Source organism: Lethenteron reissneri, chromosome 23 (assembly GCF_015708825.2).
Source record: "Lethenteron reissneri isolate LAM-NWPU_2019-01 chromosome 23, ASM1570882v1, whole genome shotgun sequence".
NCBI lineage: Eukaryota > Metazoa > Chordata > Hyperoartia > Petromyzontiformes > Petromyzontidae > Lethenteron > Lethenteron reissneri.
Window position 1 is genome coordinate 1,972,434 of NC_083801.1, and position 26,552 is coordinate 1,998,985.

Sequence of the window (26,552 nt, forward strand, 5' to 3'; positions counted from 1 at the left end):
TCCTTGCCAGGTTCATTATGACATTTGTAGAAGAGTATTGTGAGTCACCAAATGAGGGGGAAAGCGGAAGGAGGTGCGAGAGAGTCAAGGAAAACGTAACGTCACGGGTTACGCAAGGGGCTTTCTGAAAGCACTTTCGGGAACATGGGCGGGGCCGAGCTGGGGGGAGGAGGAATGGGTTCTTAAGGGGGACCCCGTGACGGGGGCGTGGTCGTCGTTGGGGGCCAGGGTAAGGAGCGGCTGGAATAGGGTCTCTCTCTCCTCGTCGCGGAGCGGGTGTTGGCTGATCCCCCTTGCCAAGGGTAGGGTCCAAATAGTATTCAGTGTCCGGATGAAGGACCGAGATAGAATGCACCTACACTGGTGTGGGTGTGGGATGTCGAGTGTGAGAGTGTTTTAATAAACGGCAACAGCCCTTATAGTATTCCTCGTCTCCGCGTGGTTGTACTGCACAACACATGCATTGAAAACTATTGCGTGGCAAAGACAGGCTTCATGAACTAGCTTGGTTATATTTTAATGAAATATATATATAACGTATAGTTTAACACGTAGGCTTTCGCGACCAGTATTATTCATGATAAAGATTTTTGGGTTAGATCGCGTTATTTATAAATGTGTCGCCACCCTCCACCACCCGACACGGTCAATCAGTAAAAAATGTGTCACGTTGACAAAAGACAAATAAATTTTGATTTAAAGCTTTCGTGACTGCAGGGATTCATATTATTGGTTCTTTCGGTAAAGTCACGTAGAAGGGAAATAATATTAATATAAAACAATAAAAATTCTCACGACGTTTCGAATGCAACACAAGCAATCATCATCAGGTGTGAAATCCACAGAAATCCACAGATTTCACACCTGATGATGATTGCTTGTGTTGCAGTCGAAACGTCGTGAGAATTTTTATTGTTTCATATTTAAATTATTTTATTATTTCCCACCTACGTGATTTTATTATGTTTTATTTTTATTATTTTATTACTTCCCTTCTACGTGACTTTACCGAAAGAACCAAGAAGATGATGTAGCTTGTTTACACAGGAGAGTCTCACTGAGTCTCAAGACCCTCTCTTTCAGGAGGGTCCTGCCAATTTTTTCGCAGGAGGGGGCGATGCTGCTACTGTGTTTTGCCATTAAAGTGATTTTCGGGAACACATTTTTCAGCATTGGGATGTTTGGCCAATTTCCAGTAATATTGTACGTATGTTTTTTGCTGTAAGTAAATAGTGAAAAAATCAATCCCACAACCCCACAAATGACAAAATAACAAACATTTGGAGGATACACTAGGATCACTATTAATATTTACGCTTTTACGAGGCGCAACAGACTCAACAAAGGGCTTCAGAGCACCGTCGATGTCACTACGTAGGCCCCTTGCTGATATTCTCTGAAAATGCACCTCTGACGGCGGCTGACCTCCACTCTGTAACTATTGACTGACTCATCTCTCAGAGTTGGACTTTAACAAGAGGCAACTGCAGAATCAAAACACTTTATGGTTTCTTATTGTCAGCAGTGACCAGTGAGATCATCGGTGTCATACCTCGCTACCATTAGAACCTGGTTTTATCTCCGATACAGTAATCACCTGCGTATAGATTCCAGGGTATCAACACCGCTGGCTCAGTCCTCTAACAATGCAATATTGTCCCCCCCCCCCCCCCCTGAGTAAAGCAATCTCCTTCAAAACGAGACTAACACAAACCACTACAAGCACTGGATCTGTACTCACACATGGGTAAGAGGCTCACACGAATGGAGCCACCTTGTTGTGTTCTCAAAATACATTTTGTCCAAGAGCTACTATAATTACTTCGGACAAAGGTTGGACTCGAAATTATCTGTAAGAAGTCCCAGCAAGGACACTGCCGTGTTCCCATGGTCATGTGATGCACCGCGAATACGGAGCTACAAAAGAGCTCTCATCAAATCTCTGTGAAGACGAAACGATGAAGACGACTCACACTGACGTTCTTCAGACATTCTTCACAGGACTTGCCGCTCATGGTGTTACACACTGCGAAAGGAACAGAACAAATGTTATTTTACACGTTCATTATGACACATGGGGAAAGGTTCAGTTCGAGATATCGTACCGACTGGGTTCCCCCCCCCCACTCACTCCTCACCCCCATCCCATCCCACCATCTTTTTTTGTATCCCATCCAGTACCTGGGCCCACCACCCCCCTCTGGTTATCTCCACGTGTTTAGCTGGTCAACCGGATGTAGATGAATAAGATGCTTTACAGATTCAATGCAAAACCAGGTCACGGATTAGTCTGTTTGTCTACTGTAATGTATCAACAAAGATTTATTTAAAAGTCAGCGGGTTTGCGCAGGACACGTCGCTCGAAGGGGGAACATTGGCCGGTGGTCAAGGCTGACGTCAGAGAGACCGCCAAAGGAGGGATCGTGCCCAGCAGGGCATCCACCGTGGGAGATGGAGTGATGAATCGGCTCGTGTGCAGGTGCTAGATAATATTGCTACACTGCAGGAGACATGGCGGCACAGTTTGGGAGGCCTTCATCGGGCAGTGGATCATGGATCGATCACGGTTGGTGATTAGGCGAATGGAAAATGTCTGATGGTTTTTACGAGCTCGAGAAGTGGCAAACACAGGCTTGGCACGTAAATGTGCAAAGTACCATGAAGACCATTCAGAGATATTGACAAAAGTGAGTCATTCACTCATCGCACGAAAACCCAAATAGGGCACAAGTTCCGTTATCCATGACCATGCGAATTCCTGTTAACTCCTCGGCCCTATAAGAGGTCAAAGTGACTAAAGTAGCCATTACAATCCTTGCTATCTAACAGATAACACCACAGCAAAAACATACGCACATGACATTGAACTCCTGCTATTTGCAACTGGTAATATCGGTGAGGCCCAGACAAACTCCAATTCCCTCTGCTACCGACAGATTAGACTCCTCTTATCAGCGAATTTGCAGATAGGAGGAAGGTGATGTGATGAGCCACACACACAGGCGCTAAACCCAGCCTTATTGTCCACAGGTATGCACAGATAAGAGATGATATGATGGATAACTATGTGGATGATGAAGATAATCACGGCCATCGTCGTTGCCTTCATTAAATCATTGCCACCGCCACCATCAATGACGAACGCCAGTTATGAAGTTTAGGAAGCAATCGTAAATGTTTAATCGCCAGCGGTTGCTATTTACTTTACGTCGGTACTTGTTTTTGGTGCCAAACATAAAAGGGCACGTGGTTAGTATGGGTGTTGAGATTTTTATCGGTTACGGCCTTGACGTGTGTACGTATAAGCGCATGCAAAGTAATTGTGCAACGTGACTCTATAATCTTTCAACTCTTTACGAAGGCATCCTGAGTTAAATTACCGGCCATGGCTTATACCAGCGATGAGCGTTATCTGAACCGGTCTCTGGCCGCCCTTCACTGACTCGCACTGACCACCATGGTCAAACAGCCTCCCTGACCAGCTCGGTGTGGTGCGGGCAGGCCTTCATCCAGCAGTGGCTTGCCACAGGATGACTCGTGTATTGGCAACAGATATACAGTATTGCATAGTGGAGAATTACTAACTAATGCTGCACTTTAAATCACTTTGTCAATTCAGTGGCAGGTAAAGAACTTTTGGTCCATGGAGGTGTTTTGACCATACTTCACCATGCAGGTCAGTGCAGGATGGTGGAGGTACAGCCAACACCGGTTTAGATCGCTGGGAATCGGACTTAAGGTCGCCGGGTTCATAACAAATGGGCTGGCCAATGTGCCACCACTTAATGCAACACCTAAGTATGTCAAGATAAATTCACGTCCAGATATAATAAAATGCAAACACCGACATTTTTGTAAATTCCGATCTCTGACATGATCAGTGCCAGCTACGCTTCAGCAAGGTCACTCCTCCTGTACAGGGGCACACCACCACGTTCCCCGCTGTGCACACGTGGCTGAGCAAACGGAAAACAAATCTCACACATTACAAGAAACACCTACCCACAAATACCATGTGCAAACACCCACACAACCATTACCAAGAAGTAAAACCAGAACCAAGTTGGCAGACCGACTGCAGGTTCTGCCTTTGACATAGCATTTAACGTTTGAAAAACTGCCCCCATAATAGCCTGAGTAAATATTTCATCATAATTAATTGTGCGCTCCTAAAAAGGTAACCTGGGGTTCGATTTCTGGCTATGGCTAACCAGACTGGTAAGGAGTGGTCACGTCAACTCTCAGTGAACATTACGGCATGGGGAGGCCTTTATCCAGCAGTAGATTGCAAAAGACCGTGAATGTTTTTACTGCAACGTGAAGCACCGTAATTATCCGAGCATCGAAGCCACGTCATCTCCAGTAGGACTCATGTGGCCTCAACCTCATCCCATTGCCTCCTATAGAAGAACTCCTGATCCATGCGTTCTACAGTACACGCTGCAGCAATAGCAGTCTGTCGCAACGCCGGGTGGCTGCGGTCTGTGGCAACACTTCCATGAAGTCACCGACCCTGCTCACCGAACATACTTTAGCCCCACTGCGTCCATCCACAACCAATTCGGCAAGACAGGCACCTTTCATGCACATCACTCGCCACTGCTGTTAGCCGCGGCTGGGAATTGAGGTTTGGCCTCGTCCACCGATCTCCCCGCTCTAACGTTGTGTTGTTACGATCACAGTAAAATGATACATTCTCAGGCTGGGATTAAAACTGGGAACCGTTGCACTTCAACAGGGGGCATCTGCCACAGGCCGTAAGGCTAACTTTACATATAGAGTCATACTGTCATATATACAGCACTGGAGGTATGAGTAAAACTAAGTTTGTCCCGGTTAGATAATTCGGTTATTTAATCGAGCAACATTGCGATCAGCTAATTGGGATGGGATCTTGGTGTCGAGCGCTCCGATCCGAGGAATCGGCGTGGGATTTTGTGTCGTGAGTAACTTGGCAGTCGTAACAGGAATTCCATCCAATGAATGGGCAAACGTAACTTCATTAGGCATTAAACAGAAGCGCTTACACAACCTTAACGTTGTAAAAACCGGTCCGGCGAGCCCTCGTCAACGTTGACATGCGGGCAGTACACACTTGAAGGTGTTTTACACCGACGTGCCACAGTTGAGTGGCGTGCGCCAATGTTGAGCGTTGTTGTTGTCACCCACATTAATTGCTGCTTTTCACCATTTACAAGCACAGTGCTGCCACAGGGAGTATGTTGACGTCACACAGAGTAAATGGGGAATAGCCTCGCACCTTGCAGCCAAAGAATGTGGTTGTTGGGTCACCTGGGATGGGCATGAGTGAGGTAATAACGGAGCCATTAAAGAATGCAATTACTGGAACCTGTGTCCTGCAAGTGCCTCTGTGTAAGAACTAGCGAGTGAACAAGACGAGTTAAAGCGTTAAGAGGTACTGTAACTGTATGTCCCCATACACACATGAACTCATTTCGTTGATTTGACAAATTTTGTTGTTGTTTGTGCTTTTAGTTTTGGTTCAATCTTTAAATTATACATTTCTGATTTTGCTTGATAGTAGTAGGGGTTTGCACTTGCTTGGTGTGTACGTGTGTGTATTGGGGAGCGGTAGTGGAGCGGTCAGCGCACTGCGCTATGAACCCGGCGACCCGGGTTCGATTCCCACTCACAGCCAACACCGGTGACGATTATCTGAACCGGTCCTGGGCCTCCCATAGCTCGACTCAGCCTCAAATGAGTACCTGTTGCGATGTGAAAACATCGCCATTAGGGAGACAAAGGCGGCCGGGCGTGGTGTTGGCTACCCACCCCCTCGTGTGCTGTGCCGGCCTTCATAGGTACAAACAGCACTTGCCCCAACAGTCTGTTACAGGCTATAAGGGGATCTTTGTCTTGTTGGGCTACTTTCACGCTGCACGTAGCTAGCCGCGTTTATGGGATTTTGGTCCTTATCTATAATTAATGTACAGCGTTGGCAGATGCTGTTGGCATGAATGACGCTGCTATATAAAATTAAAGTATTGTTATTATGACTACTACTAACCTCTAGGTATCTTCACTGTTTTCCACTGTACAACCGAGCCGAGGCAGGGCGGGGGGGTCACAGCCGGCACCGTGTTCTCACCGTGTGGCCCTGCTTGGCCCCGAGCCAGATGCCGGCGTCTTGCGAGGCCAGGTGTCACAGTTTGGTTCTGACAAATAACCAGGGGGAAACCACCTGTACTGGGAGGGTCCATCGCTGGCTCAACTCGGATGTGCCGGTGAAAGAGCACTACTTTAGCCAAGGTTAGTAGACACTGGTATGAGATTTGTGTTTATTTTACCAGGTAAGGCCCACTGAGCTAAAGAGCGATTTTTCTGAAGGGACCTGGTCATCATAAATGATAGCTCAACAGAGTGGCTCATCAATTGGACATTTATAGCAGCCAAATAGTCTGAACGCGTGTCGATTCTAAATGTGGAGGGGAAAAACCGGAGGACCTGGAGAAAACCCACGTAACCACGGTGTGAGAGAGACACGCAAACTCCAAATATACAGGTGTCAGGGTCGGGATTGAACCTATGCACTCCTGCATTCCAGGTGAGGTAGTTAACATCTCACCACCGTGCATGACAGTGGTGTGGCTAGTACCATAATTTAACAAATTTGTCTTATAATGGCTGATGTTGATTTTAACAAAATTACAAATACACAGCACGTATAAAAGAAACGCTGTAATGTTCTTTAGTCAGCCAAAAAAAAGCCTCACTTAATATTAAGGCTAATTTTATCTCGGTTCTACATTCGACAATTCGACCGTTTCGGAGTAGCTGGGGGAAATCCCACACAAACAAGGGGATTGTCCCCAAATCTCTGCACGGATAAATAAAACAAATACACTGCTTTAACTGCCATCCCAGAACCAGATGGGCGTTAACTATAACCAACAACGTGCCGGTGTTGCCAAATTGCACACCACGTGGGAGCAATGCATACGGACAATTACAGAAATAAACGTTACAGAAGGGATCTTGTGCTAACCCCCTAAACCAGCGGTCGGGAACCTATGGCTCGCGAGCCATATATGGCTCTTTCAGTGACGGCATATGGCTCCCAGACAATTTTGAGTTGAAAAAAATAATAATAATAAAAAAATAAAAAATCAGTTTGGAACTGATTTTAAAATACTTGTGATATTGTTTAATAATACTGTGTCATTTTAAAGTAAACAAAAATTAGTTTTTAAGATACATTTCACGGGTCACGCCTGCACGAAGCTCAACCTCACCACGTATGAACCAGACAACAAGGCCATCAGCAAAACCATATAGCACCAGAAGTCGCATTAAAAGTAAGACATATTTAATTTATTATACGTTAAAAATACTATATGGCTCTCAATGAAATATATTTAGAAATATTTGGCTTTTATGGCTCTCCCAGTCAAAAAGGTTCCCGACCCCTGCCCTAAACCAAACCATTCGAGTACAAAGACCAGTGCCCCAAGAGACACAGTAGAGTCGAGCGCGAAACATGCCGACAAGGCACGCGAGAAATCGTGGACCTTTTCAGGACCCATCGTTGCCTCCGCCATCGCAGATATTTGCGGTCACCAACATGGATGAACTCTGGAGGATGTAAATGAGTGCTGTCCGCAGCAGAGGACACCTGTACTCGAGTTGATGGCTCACAGTTTACCTGGCTGCATTGAGGCGCCACAACAAGAGCTCAGGCCCCCCCCCCGCAATGCAGATATCGCAAAATGGCCTTGGAATTTTCCGACTGCAGGTGTGACCACACACGTATTGTCATGAACGTTATGTAAGCAGCCGTGTATTATGCAACCCGTGCACACGCATGTACAGTGGTACGTGAATACAATTGCAGGTTATTCTGGAATTGCCACACAAGCCGGGGCGGCGACCATTAAACACGGCGGTGTTTAATGGCTATCAGCACCATGGGATTGTAATCCAGAGATCAACCGGTTCCATCTCCTGGCGTGGCAGCCGAAACAATGTGGATGTTTTTTGTAAATCCTCCTGCCTCTGTCCACCCAGTCGTAGAAATTGGGTCACCGCAGTCGATCGATAGTTCGCGTGTGGTTGGTTAGAGTGTGGGGAATTAATTCCAGGTATGGTACAGGGTAGGTAGGTGCGAGATTACAGTATCGTGGTTAGGCATTCTGATTGGAGATCCAATCACACTGCTGTCGAGACAGACATAGTATACTGTACATACCTGTGATTTTTTTTTTTAACAGGGTGGTCCAGATGTCTTGACTCCCGTTTAATTGTCTAAAAACATAATATTTCTAAAGCAGGGTTTATTTAAAACGTAAATGAATATGCATATGGAAAAAAAACATGTTCGGAGTCAATAAATTGGGGGTCACAAGACATCTGGACCAGCCTGTAGACAGTATAGTCGAAACCTCCTTATGGGAGAAACTAAAAAATGTTGCAATAGGGTTTTCCCCCTTTTTTCTGGCAACAAAACTGAAACCTTTTTACAAGGAATCATGTGTGCATTAACCATAATACTTGCGGTCAAAATGCAAAAAAACCCACTGATAACGGGCCCTTCTTCAAAGCACTCATTACACAGAATAAAGGTGGCCCACGCGTTGCACAGAAAGTGCTCGCCCTACAAATGAACCGCAATGTCTTGCCGATGACGGACGCTTGTGTTGCGCTCGAAACGTAGTGATTTGTTATATTTTATATACCTACGTGACTTTACCGATAGAACCAAAGAGTATGGATTCCCGCAGTCACGAAAGCTTCAAATCAAGACTTGCTAATCTCGTCAAGGAGCATAAACCATCACGCGAAATCCCGTCATCCTGGAGCTATGCACTTTTAAATCTAGACTAGCTGTACTACCCGGCTTCGCCCGAGACTTGTATCCACCACGGCCGGCCGCCTTTGTCTCCCCAGTGGCGATGTTAATACGCCACACCAGTTACTCGTTTTGCGGCTGAGTCCCTCCCTCACCACTCTCCCTCCCTCACCACTGTCCCTCCCTCACCACTCTCCCTCCCTCACCACTCTCCCTCCCTCACCACTCTCCCTCCCTCACCACTCACGCACGGCCGCCTTTGTCTCCCCAGTGGCGATGTTAATACGCCACACCAGTTACTCGTTTGAGGCTGAGTCGACCTAGGGGAGGTTCAAATAATCGTCACCGGTGGTGGCCGTGAGCGGGAATGGAACTCGGTTCGCCGGGTCTGTAGCGCAGCGTAGCGTTAACCACTACACCCACCGCTCCTCACACACCACACACGCACAGACACACACACAGACACACACACAGACACACGCAGACACACACAGACAGACACACACACACAGACACACAGACAGCACGCTAACCACTACACTACCGCTCCCCACACACCACACACGCACACACACAGACACACACACAGACACACACACACAGACAGCACGCTAAGCACTACACTACCGTTCCCCCTACACAACACACGCGCGCGCGTCCATAGGTACACATACACGCGCTTGCTGCAGACACACACGACTGTCAGGGTGCGTACGGCAGTAAACGACTGAAAAAAGAAAGCGGCAATGCTGCGCGAGGAACGCCTTAGACCTGCAACACATTTGTGTAATGCGAGCGTAAACACACAAACACATACAAACACATACATACACACATACATACACATACACACAAACACACACATACATACACACAAAAACATAGACAATACACACACACATACATGCAGACACACAGACAGACACATAACACACATACATACACACACATACATACACATAAACACATCCACAGACGTACATACACACATACATACAGACACGCAGACATACACATAAACACATACAAAAAAACCCACATACATACACACACACATACACACAAACACATACACACACATACATACACACATGCATACAGACACACAGACATACACAAACATATACACACATACACATGACCCGGCTTCGCCCGGGACTTGGATCCACCACGCCCGGCCGCCTTTGTCTCCCCAGTGCCGATGTTAATACGCCACAGCAGTTACTCGTTTGAGGCTGAGTCGACCTAGGGGAGGTTCAAATAATCGTCACCGGTGGTGGCCGTGAGCGGGAATCGAACTCGGTTCGCCGGGTTGGTAGCGCAGCGTAGCGTTAAGCACTACACCCACCGCTCCTCACACACCACACACGCACAGACACACACACAGACACACACACAGACACACGCAGACACACACAGACAGACACAGACAGACACACACACAGACACACAGACAGCACGCTAAGCACTACACTACCGCTCCCCAAACACCACACACAGACACACACACAGACACACACACACACAGACACAGACAGCACGCTAAGCACTACACTACCGTTCCCCCTACACAACACACGCGCGCGCGTCCATAGGTACACATACACGCGCTTGCTGCAGACACACACGACTTTCAGGGTGCGCACGGCAGTAAACGACTGCAATAATAAAGCGGCAATGCTGCGCGAGGAACGCCTTAGACCTGCAAGACATTTGTGTAATGCGAGCGTAAACACACAAACACATACAAACACATACACACACATACATACACACACATACACACAAACACATACATACACACACATACATACACACAAACACATACACAATACACACAGACATACATGCAGACACACAGAGACACACATAACACACATACATACACACACATACATACACAGAAACACATACACACACACATACATACACACACATACATACACACAAACACATACACACACGTACATACACACATACATACAGACACACAGACATAGACATAAACACATAAAAAAACCCACATACATACACACAAACACATACACACACATACATGCACACATACATACACAGAGACAAACACATACACACAAACACACACATACATACACACAAACACATACACAATACACACACGCATACATGCAGACACACAGACACACACATAACACATACGTACACACGCATACATACACAGAAACACATACACACATACATACACACACACATACATGCACACAAACACATGCACACACGTACATACACACATACATACAGACACGCAGACATACACATAAAGACATACAAAAAAACCGACATACATACACACACACATACACACAAACACATACACACACATACATACACACATACATAGAGACACACAGACATACACATAAACACATACACACATACACATGACCCGGCTTCGCCCGGGACTTGGATCCACGATGGCCGGCCGCCTTTGTCTCCCCAGTGACGATGTTCACACACGACAGCAGTTACGCGTTTGAGGCTGAGTCGACCTAGGGGAGGCCCAGGTCCGTTTCAAATAATCGTCAGCGGTGGTGGGCGTGAGTTGGAATGGAACTGGGGTCGCTCAACCAGCTTAATGACTATTTGTACAAAGAACATATAAAGAATCGATTATAATAACCAGGCTACAGTCCACATTATAGACTGGCAGTACACGCACTCAGCTTCATAAGCAGGCTAGAGTGTACATGATAGAGTGGCAGTACGCTCACCGAGTTTAATAAGCAGGCTACAGTCTACATGATAGACTGGCAGTACGCTGACCCAGCTTAATGACTATTTGTACAGTGAACATTTAAGTAATCGATTGTTGGCGCGTTGGGTTTAAAAGTAATATAAATTGCACACATTATGGTGGGGGTGGAGTGAATAGTAGGAAAAACTTTGATGAATTTACCTCAGAGTGGCGTGGTGGGTGTCGAGGCCTAGTAGCGTGCAGAGCCTGCGGCCTCGCCAAAATTGTCCAGCCGGCAAAGGCAGGGTACGGGTGGCGTGCCTTCCCCCCCCCCCTCAGCGCTCCAACAATACTGTGTAATTGCTATTATTTAATTATTTACGGAGCCTATGAAAGTGGCGAAGGCGTGGCTAGCCGTTGGCAGGGGCAACTGCCGTCCAATGAAACTGCAGCCCTTGGCGAAGGCGTCGCTAGCCGTTGCCAGGTCCAATGAAAGCGGCGAAGGCGTCGCTAGCCGTTGCCAGGGGCAACCGCCGTCCAATGAAAGTGCGTATGGTCCGAAATCCACACACACAGACAGACAGACATGCACGATTTTATATATATAGATTGAGAACTCATATATTTAGAACTGCTCTTTGTGATTCATTTGCTGTCCTTCCCCCGCACCTCCGATTAGTGCGGTCGGCTAGGTACGTTGCGAAAGAAGTTCAGCATACATACGTACAAAGCATGCTGTTTTAAGAAAGTGTTATTGACGGATGTGGTGAGGTTTTGTCATTTGCGCTTGTGCACCGCTGCTGACACATCATCACCAAGTAATTTGTGTCATGTTTTACGTTTGGCAAGTTCTAGTTATATCACAAATGATATTGGGAAACATTCACCTGACTTATGTTATTCTACAGACGACATTAATAATTGTATCATTAAACTTTATTTCAGGGAATTGATTAATGTTTGTTAAAAAAAAAACCCCAAGGCAGACTCTCACAAAAAAAGTCACTGAATATTTGAAAATAAGTTTCGTAAGATCCCAGGCTCGCACATAGAAACCCGAGTTGATTCCGTTACATTATAATTTACAGCGGTCTAAGTCCACAAGTTAATACTTAAAAAAGTGTACAGTAGTTGTTTTTTTCTCAACTTCAGGTATAATTAAAGTCTTCGTAAACACTGTACTGTACACCATATTAGTTGTGAACGTTGTTACTTGGTTTAAATCCCATCGAGACCCATTCTGGTTACACCGCATGTCGTGGGCAAAGTACAGAGCAAGCTTTAAAAGTACCGGATATAAAGAACACTGTCAAACATTAAAATGCAGAACTATCCACCTCAGTGGCGTGTTACCCAATGCAGTAACTGACTCACAGCCACGAGGAGAGAGCCAACATGGCAAATCTAAACTCTGCGGCAATGTGCAATTGTGGTCAGAACATACAACACGACTCAATGGCTGATTCACAAATACAGAGGAAGAGGCATCAATAGAGTTATTCACCATTCCGCTAACCCGGACTCAACCAGCTCAATGTAAAAGTACAGTTGTTGTTCTACAAATCAACATCAGCCATACGAAGATGAACAGGTCACAAGGACGCAGTGCTGGTGGGCCACGTAGCCATGGGGCCCATGTCAAGTGGCCAATCACGATCACGAAGGGATGGAGGCACAGCACGACTATCCCACCCACCCCTTCTTTTCAAGAGTTGGGAGGCAGATGCCCATACAGTAATCCTACAAACCAACGCTCATGAAAGTCAATGCTGTTGTGAGAGATTGTTTTTAAATTAAGGTTGGTAATGCTGAGGGGTAAACTCAGCCCATCATCTTTCCAGGGTGGATACAAAAAATACCACTATTTAAGAAACGGTTGTCCTATATAATGATTGACACTTCCCATAGGTCTGTGGAATTTGCACTACATAGGGAGATACTCGGTTGTTCACAAAGGTTGACCCATTAACGGCAGTCGAATGTCCACATTTTTATACATTTTTGACAGTTAAAATAAAAAAATGGATGCAATCAAAATATTACAAATGTAGAAAAATGGCCAAGTTAGAATTATTGGATAGTTCAGGATCATGTGATGTTCATTTACTGATATGCAGAGATATAATTGCCACCTTTTCCACCAACCAAACCCAGATATCTTTCTCAGTCATCTGAGGTCTACCGTACGAATAAAATTCAACCCAATCGCACCAGATCTCGGTACAAACCTTGGGTGGCCACTTCTCCAGGTCAAACCCTGACCGATGGCAACCCGAGGCTCCGTGCCCTACAACAACATCTGATGTCGCGTCCTGGTTCACGGTTTTGCTGACTGCAGTAACTCTGGGTTTGGGTAATGGGGGTTGATGAATAAACACACACACACTGCGAGTATGGCTTCCATGGGAGACGACAACAAAGCCGACATGAGGGCGATTGTGACACGGCACTCACATACATCTTTGCTGGGCTCGTTGTCACATCATCAAAATCCTCGCAATTTCGGAAACTTAACCGCCATCGCGCAAACTGCAATCTTTCAAATGGAACTTTGGCAGACGTCACCGATGCACAAGTATTTTCAAGCAATATAGTTTCAACGCGGTTGTGATATTGTGATAACTTATAACGCTGTACGGGAGCATTGTTTGAAGGCGCGGTTGGGGAGCGGAGGATTTAATAAACTCTGAAGGGGGGCGGGGAGGGGTGGGGGCATGACAGTCAATGTTAAACAAACTTTAAACAACATGTTAAACGCTAACCAGAATTAGTAATGTCTGTTTTTGTCTACAGTGCAACTCTCATATCCCCCCCCCCCGTGTGCTTTGTGCATGCGAGGAGAGGTTCAATAACAACGTAAACTGACTGGGTGTTACATTTTGACCCAGCATGTTTTGACTTGACTGTAATTATAATTTAAAGGGGGAAGGGGGGAGCTGCTGGATATTCAGCATGTGGGGTGCTCAGCCCCCCTCTTGTATGTACTGTATGGACAATAGAGAAGAGGTGAGCTTGAAGAGGAAACTGAAGGAGGTTAAGGAGGGCGACTGCTTAATGTACAGGGCAAAGTCTAAAGCGAGATGCGGACAACGAATGAAATGGGCTCTTGTGTGAGGATGTCAGTGTTTTAATGTCTCACGATAGACAACCTCTTGTTACTGTCGTTTCATTTTGCAGGCGTGGGGTGGGCGTGTGTCACGTGTTGTTGATGTTGTAATTGTAACATGAAAGTTTACTGGGTCAGGTTTACAAGTTGATTTGTGTAACCTGGATGTTAGCTCGGAGAGATAGACCAGCATAGTCTCGTTGTTAAGAGTGACCTTGCCAGTTGTGTGTAGGGGGGTACAGCGATTGCTGCCTCTGCTGTGTGTCATCCCCATCGAGTCATTTTGATGTTGAGAAATTGAGGCTTAGTTCACACATGGGCAACTTAAATCGAATCGCAACCAACTCGCTTTACCCAGAATGAAACGTGACGACGGCTTGTCACAACTCGAATCGGCAAATGATCGCGAAGAAACCCACGCGATTACTTGCCGAGTGAACTTAGAAACGTGGTTGGGTCTCCGCAGCCAAAAAAACCCACCATCAAAGTTTGTTAATGGGCTTAGGCCACGCGGTACTGTGTGTGTGTGTGGCAAAGCCCTCCACCACCACCAGACAAGATTGTCACATTCAACACGCTGTTCTTCATAACTGTGCTTTGTGTGTCGAGTTTGTTGTCCTTTCTTGATTTGAAGCTTTCGTGACTGCAGGAATCCATACGCTTTGGTTCTTTCGGTAAAGTCACGTTGTCCTTCCCCACACACCCGATTAGCAAGGTTGGCTACGTACGGTGCGAAAGAAGTTCAACATACATACAGATGGTAACACGGATGGTGCTACATATGTGCCATGGGGCACTCAAATCTCAAGATACCGGTGTTGGGGAAGGGCCCTAAACTGGCCAGAATTGTATCAAATAAATTGCCACGTATTACCACAAACAATAATAAAACGCGACAATCTCGTCGGGTGTTGGAGGGTTCATTGGCCAGAGAAGAGGCGTGGAGGAATGTCACTGCCCCCGTGGGTGATATTTGGTGGCCCAAATGACCGATTTCTGTGTCCATCCACGTGAACTCACGCCACCGATAGGACGCTGTGGGGGCTGTCAATCTCGTCGGGGTTTGCGTGACAACAACAACAACGAACCGGTTACCGTACATCCACAAATAAGGGGTTTCGCAATAAACGCAGAATGTTGTACGGTAACTTTAACTTTGATCGCCGTGGAAACCCCACTGCCTACATGACCTATACTACACACAAACTTTTGGTTTTATTTGACCAGACAAGGCACACTGAGGTATAATAGCTTTTTTCTTTCTTCCAGAAACAAGTGCGCTCACGTGGACATATAATAGCAGCGGCCTAATGCGCTAAACGCGTGTTTGTTGATTCCAAATGTGGAGGGGAAAACGGGAATCAGAAAAAATATACACGCGACCATGGGGGAGAGGGAGACACGCAAACTACAAACATACAGCAGCAGGCATTGTCAGGGGTAGGGGTCGAACCCATGGACATCCTGTGTACCAGGCGAGGTAGTTAACATCTCCTAGCCACCATGATGATGAGAGAGACGCAAACTACACAAATACAGCAGGCATCAGGGGTAGGAATCGAACCCACGACCTCCTGTACACCAGGCGAGGTAGTTAACATCTCATCGCCATCTTGATGATGATGAGAGACGCAAAGTCGCAAACTACACAAATACAGCAGGCGTCAGGGGTAGGGAACGAACCCACGACCTCCTGTACACCAGGCGAGGTAGTTAACATCTCCTAGCCACCGTGATGATGATGAGAGAGACACGCAAACTACAACCATACAGCAAGGCATTGTCAGGGGTAGGGATCGAACCCATGGACATCCTGTACACCAGGCGAGGTAGTTAACATATCATAGCCACCGTGATGATGATGATGAGAGACACGCAAACTACAAATATACAGCAGCAGGCATTGTCAGGGGTAGGGATCGAACCCACGACCTCCTGTACACCAGGCGACGTAGTTAACATCTCCTGGCCACCGTGATGATGAGAGAGACACGCAAACTACAAACATACAGCAGGCATTGTCAGGGGTAGGGAACGAACCCACGACCTCCTGTACACCAGGCGAGGTAGTCAACATCTCATAGCCACAGCAGCGCCCACAGCTCAGGGTATCGGCGACTATCCACCCAGCCACGCCTGCCACAGCCACATGCCCCCCGAGTAAGAGCCACCAAGCACTGCCACTAAACCACGACCACTGCCACTAAACCACGACCACTAAACCACGACCACTGCCACTAAACAACGACCACTGCCACTAAACCACGACCACTGCCACTAAACAACGACCAATGCCACTAAACCACAACCACTGCCACTAAACAACGACCACTGCCACTAAACCACGACCACTGCCACTAACCCACGACCACCACTGCCACTAAACCACGACCACTAAACCACGACCACTGCCACTAAACCACGACCACTAAACCACGACCACTGCCACTAAACAACGACCACTGCCACTAAACCACGACCACTGCCACTAAACAACGACCACTGCCACTAAACCACGACCACTGCCACTAACCCACGACCACCACTGCCACTAAACCACGACCACTAAACCACGACCACTGCCACTAAACCACGACCACTAAACCACGACCACTGCCACTAAACAACGACCACTGCCACTAAACCACGACCACTGCCACTAAACAACGACCACTGCCACTAAACCACGACCACTGCCACTAACCCACGACCACCACTGCCACTAACCCACGACCACCACTGCCACTAACCCACGACCACCACTGCCACTAAACCACGACCACCACTGCCACTAAACCACGACCACCACTGCCACTAAACCACGACCACCACTGCCACTAAACCACGACCACTGCTGCCACTAAACCACGACCACTGCCACTAAACCACGACCACTGCCACTAAACCACGACCACCACTGCCACTAAAGCACGACCACCGCTGCCACTAAACCACGACCACTGCTGCCACTAAACAACGACCACTGCCACTAACCCACGACCACTGCCTCTAAACCACTGCCACTAAACCACGACCACTGCCACTAAACCACTGCCACTAAACCACGACCACTGCCACTAACCCACGACCACTGCCACTAACCCACGACCACTGCCACTAAACCACTGCCACTAAACCACTGCCACTAAACCACGACCACTAAACCACGACCACTGCCACTAACCCACGACCACTGCCACTAACCCACGACCACTGCCACTAACCCACGACCACTGCCACTAAACCACGACCACTGCCACTAAACCACGACCACTGCTGCCACTAAACCACTGCCACTAACCCACGACCACTGCCACTAACCCACGACCACTGCCACTAACCCACGACCACTGCCACTAAACCACTGCCACTAAACCACTGCCACTGCCACTAAACCACGACCACTGCCACTAACCCACGACCACTGCCACTAAACCACGACCACTGCCACTAAACCACGACCACTGCCACTAAACCACGACCACTTGCCACTAAACCACGACCACTGCTGCCACTAACCCACGACCACTGCCACTAACCCACGACCACTGCCACTAAACCACGACCACTGCTGCCACTAAACCACGACCACTGCCACTAAACCACGACCACTGCCACTAACCCACGACCACTGCCACTAACCCACGACCACTGCCACTAAACCACTGCCACTAAACCACTGCCACTGCCACTAAACCACTGCCACTGCCACTAACCCACGACCACTGCCACTAACCCACGACCACTGCCACTAACCCACGACCACTGCCACTAAACCACGACCACTGCCACTAAACCACGACCACTGCTGCCACTAAACCACGACCACTGCCACTAACCCACGACCACTGCCACTAAACCACGACCACTGCCACTAACCCACGACCACTGCCACTAACCCACGACCACTGCCACTAACCCACGACCACTGCCACTAAACCACTGCCACTAAACCACTGCCACTAAACCACTGCCACTGCCACTAAACCACTGCCACTAACCCACGACCACTGCCACTAACCCACGGCCACTGCCACTAAACCACGACCACTAAACCACGACCACTGCTGCCACTAAACCACGACCACTGCCACTAACCCACGACCACTGCCACTAAACCACGACCACTGCCACTAAACCACGACCACTGCTGCCACTAAACCACGACCACTGCTGCCACTAAACCACGACCACTGCCACTAACCCACGACCACTGCCACTAACCCACGACCACTAAACCACTGCCACTGCCACTAAACCACGACCACTGCCACTAACCCACGACCACTGCCACTAAACCACGACCACTGCCACTAAACCACGACCACTGCTGCCACTAAACCACGACCACTGCCACTAAACAACGACCACTGCCACTAAACCACGACCACTGCCACTAAACCACGACCACTGCTGCCACTAAACCACGACCACTGCCACTAACCCACGACCACTGCCACTAAACCACGACCACTGCCACTAAACCACGACCACTGCTGCCACTAAACCACGGCCACTGCCGCTGCTACTCACGATCTGCCGATGCGGGCAGCACGGCCAGCGACGCTGCCAGGAGCAGGGCCGTGGCCAGGTTGAGCATCAGGGCAGCAGCCATCGTCTGCAGCAGGAGGAGGGTTTGTGGACGCGCCCGAGGATGATGTTGTTGATGTTGTTGACTCTTGAAAGTTTGTCGGAGAAGACGCGGAGAGAGGAGCGAGTAGAGTCGTCAAGTGAAGACTTCCGAGTGAGAGGCGGCACAGAGCGCCCCGCCCCCTGCCTCCACAACAGCCACCCCCCCTTCACATTCCACAGCCATCACACACACAGAGCACACACACACAGCACACACACACAGAGCACACACACACAGGGCACACACACACAGCCATCACACACACAGAGCACACACACACAGCCATCACACACACACAGACACAGCACACACACACAGAGCACACACCCACTCACAATCACACACAGCACACACACACAGCCATCACACACACACACAGCACGCACACAGGGCACACACACACACAGCACACACACACTCACACAATCACACACACACAGCCATCACACACACAGCCATCACACACACAGAGCACACACACAGCACACACACACTCACACAATCACACACACACAGCCATCACACACACACAGCCATCACACACACACAGACACACAGCACACACACACAGAGCACACACCCACTCACACAATCACACACAGCACACACACACACAGAGCACACACCCACTCACACAATCACACACCCACTCACACAATCACACACACAGACACACAGCACACACACACAGAGCACACACACACTCACACAATCACACACACAGACACACAGCACACACACACACAGAGCACACACCCACTCACACAATCACACACACACAGACACACAGCACACACACACAGAGCACACACCCACTCACACAATCACACACACACAGCCATCACACACACACAGAGCACACACCCACTCACACAATCACACTCACACAGACACACAGCACACACACACAGAGCACACACCCACTCACACAATCACACACACACAGCTATCACACACACACAGAGCACACACCCACTCACACAATCACACACAGCCATCACACACACAGAGCACACACCCACTCACACAATCACACACAGCACACACACAGGGCACACACCCACTCACACAATCACACACACACAGCACACACACAGGCCACACACCCACTCACACAATCACACACAGCCATCACACACACAGAGCACACACCCACTCACACAATCACACACAGCACACACACACAGCCATCACACAAACACAGCACACACAAAGGGCACACACCCACTCACACAATCACACACAGACACACAGCACACACACAGGGCACACACCCACTCACACAATCACACACTCACCATCACACACAGAGCACACACCCACTCACACAATCACGCACAGCACACGCACACAATCACCATCACACACACACAGGGCACACACCCACTCACACAATCACACACAGCACACACACACAATCACCATCACACACACACAGCACACACACAGCACACACACAGAGCACACCCACTCACCATCACACACACACAGCACACACACATCTCACACACAGAGCACACACCCACTCACACAATCACACACAGCACACACACACACAGCCATCACACACACAGAGCACACACACACTCACCATAACACACACACAGCACACACACAGAGCACACCCACTCACCATCACACACACACAGCACCCACACAGAGCACACACACAAAGCACACACACACTCACCATCACACACACAGAGCACACCCACTCACCATCACACACACACAGCACACACATATCACACACACACACAGACATACACACACAGACATACACACACAGCCCACACACACTCACCATCACACATACATACAGACACACACAGAGCACACACAGCACACACACACTCACAATCACACACACAGCACACACACAATCACACACAGCACACAAACAGCACACACCCACTCACCATCACACACACTGACCAACTCACCATCACACACAGCACACATTCACCATAACACACACAGCACACCCTCACCATCACACACAGCACACACACTCACCACACAACAACAACCGCCATTCGCCACTAAGTGGCGGTGACGTCACCACGACGCTTTTGCCAGACCATGTGCACCTTGAGGTCACGTGAAGTGTCGAACGCCCGCTGGCAAGAGGTCAAAGGACAGACCCAGCAGGTGCCACGGGTCGACTGACTGAGATGACCGAGATGACTGGCTGATGCACCACATGTGCCCCCTACTGTGCCAACTTGCTGTGCTTTAGCCACCCGGCGCTCCGCTCGTTGTTGTGAGCGTCGTTCCTCCGCCCTCCGTTGTTGTTGGAGGGCGAAAGCCTCCAACTGCCCAGTAGCAGCGTCCTTCACGAGCCTCCTCCACAGAGGCCGATCTTGACACCGCTGGTACCAGTCATCGGCAAGTCCACTCAGCTCCACATCCTCCTGTACCACATCACTCCATCTCTTCTCTAGGCCGTTTAGCCCCCTCGATCCGGCCGAACAAAAGCTGTTTCGGCATGCGGTGGCTGGGCATGCGGGCTACATGACCTTGCCTGCCGGAGGAGCTCACCGATGGGACTTTGCCCAGATCTCTCAAACAATAAGAGCCCCCCTTAGAGCCTTAACAGACTGTTGGGACAAATGCTGTTAGCGAGCAGCACGTCTGAAGTTTCTACACGAGGGAGTGGGTGGCCAGCAACACTCCCGGCCGCATTTGTCTTCCTGGTGGCGATGTTTACACACACCGGACCAGACACTCATTTGAGGCTGAGTCGACCTAGGGGAGGCCCAAGACAGGTTCAGATAATCGTCACCGGTGTTGGGCGTGAGCAGGAATCACTCCCCCCCACACCCTCTCATTACAAACACACCCACATTCAATCTCCAATTACGAACCAAACCCCATCTCTGACAGCACACCCACTCTTTACAAAACACAGGACACACAAATCACAGTCTCACACATATCTCCAATGACACACATCACACACACACACCTGGCTTACATAATACACGTGCATGGGCTTCCTCCGGGTTCCCCAATGTCCAGCCATAGCTAAACAGGCACTGTAACTGGTATTGGCCAAAACATCCCAAGAATGAGATCTCATCTGCAAGTAGTTACTCAATTTGGCATACAGATAGCAACTATTGCGGAGCCGTCGTCAGAGTCGAGACTTGGCGAGGCTATCCTAGGCAAACCAGAGCCATAATAATAACAACACTTCTAAACGCATCCCACTCAAGATCAAAACATATATTTACTCCTCATTATATTGTGAACTGAATACTGCACGTATTTACAGGTGTGTTCAACTTCTTTTGCGCCGTACGCAGCCAATGGGCGGTGCCATGGGTGGACTGTGAACTGCATTTCGGATGCGGATAAATGCAAAAAATGTACCCGTAAAAACAAAGTTTTTCACTATAAATCTTTTATATGCATGGCATCGGTTTTATTTTATTATTCATTTCTGTTTTTCTTGAGTAAGAGTTTCATTTTTGTCACATTGGTATTTTAAATTAAATATGAAATTTTTTTATCCTAAAAAGTGGAAAATTTTGGAAATATTTTTTTCACGAAAATAAATTGTCACGCACAACGAGTCTGTGTGCAAAATGTCAGCTCGATTGGATCACGGGAAGTGGGTTAAAAAACGACCGAAAGATTTGCACGGTCGTAAGCAAGCAAGTCAACTTAATATAAAGGATTTAAAAAGAGGCCCGATATCGTGGGATTTCAGAAGCTGCGCCAAGGGTTTGAGCCTCGATGCTGCTCTGGTGAGTGACCGCACGACCGAACGGGCCTGGCACGGCCAACAAACTCGGCAGGTCGGTCTGGTGAAAAAGAAACATCTCCTTCTAGATTTGGACTGCAGGGATCCATACTCTTTGGTTCTTTCGGTAAAGTCACGTAGGTATAAAATAAAATAAATTAAATCACGACGTTTCGGGCGCAACACAAGCGTCCGTCATCAGGTGGGACAACCACAGCAAGAACCAATTGCTGAAGAGGGCAAAAAAACATAAACATAAATTGGCAAGTTTAGCTCATGTGACAAACTCGATTTGTTTGGCTGTTAGGTGGAGAAGGGTATACGACAACAAATTAGTTGTAAATACAGTACTCGAAATGCGTGTATAGTTAGATTTTTTTTGTACAATTTGGCAATTCTCAGCGGTTGTCAACAGAGACATTTTCCGTTAATACCACTGAAATTTATTCAGGATTTCCTGTTTTATAGACAAATTTATTTTAATTGTAAGCCTACACCGATGCGTATCATCGTCGCTGTTAGCATGCCCTCTTGTGGCGCATAGGGAAAGAGCTGCCGAGTGAAAATTGAGGGCAAAATGTAGTTGCAAATGTTGATGCTGTACACACATTAGTAACATATCACTCCCAAATTAAAGTAATGCAAATCTTTAAAACACACAGCGTGTGGGCTAAATGTTTATGACTACGTTTATAAAGTAATATAATAGTCTGTGTATTGACCTTAAGAATGGGCAGTTGTGGATATGAGTTGTTTCGTCCGCACCAAAGCTGCATTGCATGTACGATAAACTTCTTTCGCACCGTACGTCGCCAAACGTACGAATCGGAGGTGCGGGAGTGGACAACAAACGAAACACAATAAGCAGATCACGAAAAGGTAGGAGAGGGACGGGAAGGGGTGGAGGGGCGAGGGTAGGGAAGAGAATGAACGAGAGAGAAGAGGTGAGCTTGAAGGGGAACGGAAGGAGGTTCAGGAGAGGTGCTGCTTAATGTAACAATGGAATTTTATAACAGCGAGATGCGTCGATATTTAGAAAAATGTAAAGTCGAAAGCGAGAGAGGACAACGGTTGACATGGGCTCTTACTTTAGGGTGTGACTGTGAGTGGTTTATTGTCTCACGATGGCCACCTCTTTGCTGAAGTTGTGTTGTTTCATTGTGCAGGCATGGGTGGGTGTCTCGTGGGGCGTTGGCATGGCCACGTGTACGTACGGTTCAGTTTCATTTATTTGGTGTAGCCCTGTGAGCCATTCGGCTCTTAAATCGGGTGCAACCGCAAAAAACATGAACAAGAAAACATCTTAAAGTGACTATGTGACTATGCGCAAACAGAAAAATCCAGGAAAAAACTGCAAAGTCTTCCAGAAAAAAGCACCGTCCACCAACGCTGTGCAAAAATCCCAGTGGGATGCAAGTCAAACAACAACAACAACAACCACAAGACAATTTAGATTAAAGCCATCATTCTAACTCCGTACTACAACAAACAAACATGGCCAAACCAAAACACTTTTCGAAATCACCAAAATAAAGCCATAAGCAATGCAACAGTGATCATAGGAACTGTGAGAGCTGGGTTTAGAATTGGCTGCCATGTGGTGGTGTGTCAACAGGGCAGCGTTTTCCGTCTGACTTGGGAAGAAACCTCCTCCTGATCGAGGTTCAAATTTGAAAGAAATAAAACACCACGCCAGTCCTGATGTGGAACCACAGGTGAAGGCTGCTGGTGATTAACTGTGGGCAGACAAGAATAAAAGGTGTTCATAATAAAGGTGTTTGGGTTAGATCGCGTAAGTATAAATGTGTCGTGACCCCCCACCACTCGACACGGCCAGTAAGGTTTGTTACGTAAACGTGCCAATTCGTTACTTGAATGTAATTACCAGTGAAACGTCGTACTCAACTGCAAATGTTGTAGATTTACTCTCCAACACAAGCTTTAATTATGAATAATGTTGGTCGCGAAAGCCTACGTGTTAAAATGACAGGTGTATTGCGAATTTTGCACCCAAAAACGACAGTATGTACATACATTGTGTTGATTAACTGTCAATAACCAAACCAAAAATTATAGAATCCATTGTAATTTATATGCCCCCCCCCCATCTCGCCCTCGCACCTGATTAAACTCACAAGCGACAACATCACAAATGATCCCTCCATTTGAGACCGAAACAGGAGGATGATTCCTACACAATTGTGGCTGTCGCCTGATGCAGCTGGTTGTTGTGATCACTCCACAACTGTGACTGTCGCCTGATGCAGCTGGTTGTTGTGATTACTCCACAACTGTGACTGTCGCCTGATGCGGCTGGTTGTTGTGATCACTCCACAACTGTGACTGTCGCCTGATGCAGCTGGTTGTTGTGATTACTCCACAACTGTGACTGTCGCCTGATGCAGCTGGTTGTTGTGATCACTCCACAATTGTGGCTGTCGCATGATGCAGCTGGTTGTTGTGATTACTCCACAACTGTGACTGTTGCCTGATGCAGCTGGTTGTTGTGATTACTCCACAATTGTGACTGTCGCCTGATGCAGCTGGTTGTTGTGATTACTCCACAACTGTGGCTGTCGCCTGATGCAGCTGGTTGTTGTGATCACTCCACAATTGTGGCTGTCGCTGATGCAGATGGTTGTTGTGATTACTCCACAACTGTGGCTGTCGCCTGATGCAGCTGGTTGTTGTGATTACTCCACAACTGTGACTGTCGCCTGATGCAGCTGGTTGTTGTGATCACTCCACAATTGTGGCTGTCGCTGATGCAGCTGGTTGTTGTGATTACTCCACAACTGTGGCTGTCGCCTGATACAGCTGGTTGTTGTGATTACTCCACAATTGTGGCTGTCGCATGATGCAGCTGGTTGTTGTGATTACTCCACAACTGTGACTGTCGCCTGATGCAGCTGGTTGTTGTGATTACTCCACAACTGTGACTGTCGCCTGATGCAGCTGGTTGTTGTGATCACTCCACAACTGTGGCTGTCGCCTGATGCAGCTGTTTGTTGTGATTACTCCACAATTGTGACTGTCGCCTGATGCAGCTGGTTGTTGTGATCACTCCACAACTGTGGCTGTCGCCTGATGCAGCTGGTTGTTGTGATTACTCCACAACTGTGACTGTCGCATGATGCAGCTGGTTGTTGTGATTACTCCACAACTGTGGCTGTCGCCTGATGCAGCTGGTTGTTGTGATTACTCCACAATTGTGGCTGTCGCCTGATGCAGCTGGTTGTTGTGATTACTCCACAATTGTGGCTGTCGCCTGATGCAGCTAGTTGTTGTGATCACTCCACAACTGTGGCTGTCGCCTGATGCAGCTGGTTGTTGTGATTACTCCACAATTGTGGCTGTCGCCTGATGCAGCTGGTTGTTGTGATCACTCCACAACTGTGGCTGTCGCCTGATGCAGCTGGTTGTTGTGATCACTCCACAATTGTGGCTGTCACCTGATGCAGCTGGTTGTTGTGATTACTCCACAACTGTGGCTGTCGCCTGATGCAGCTGGTTGTTGTGATCACTCCACAACTGTGGCTGTCACCT

At 47.9% G+C, this 26,552-nt stretch overlaps 1 protein-coding gene across 1 annotated transcript in view; it reads right to left on the minus strand.

Moving 5' to 3' along the window:
- Positions 1 to 19,396, minus strand: part of LOC133345828 (pituitary tumor-transforming gene 1 protein-interacting protein-like) — a 28,855-nt gene extending 9,459 nt beyond the window's left edge. The window contains exons 1-2 of the mRNA XM_061556845.1: positions 19,159 to 19,396; positions 1,974 to 2,026 (exon numbers count right to left, since the gene is read on the minus strand). Of these exons, the coding sequence (XP_061412829.1) occupies positions 1,974 to 2,026; positions 19,159 to 19,240 (135 nt within the window). The 5' untranslated portion in view covers positions 19,241 to 19,396. The remainder of the gene's footprint in view (positions 1 to 1,973; positions 2,027 to 19,158) is intronic.
- Positions 19,397 to 26,552: the final 7,156 nt, after the last annotated feature.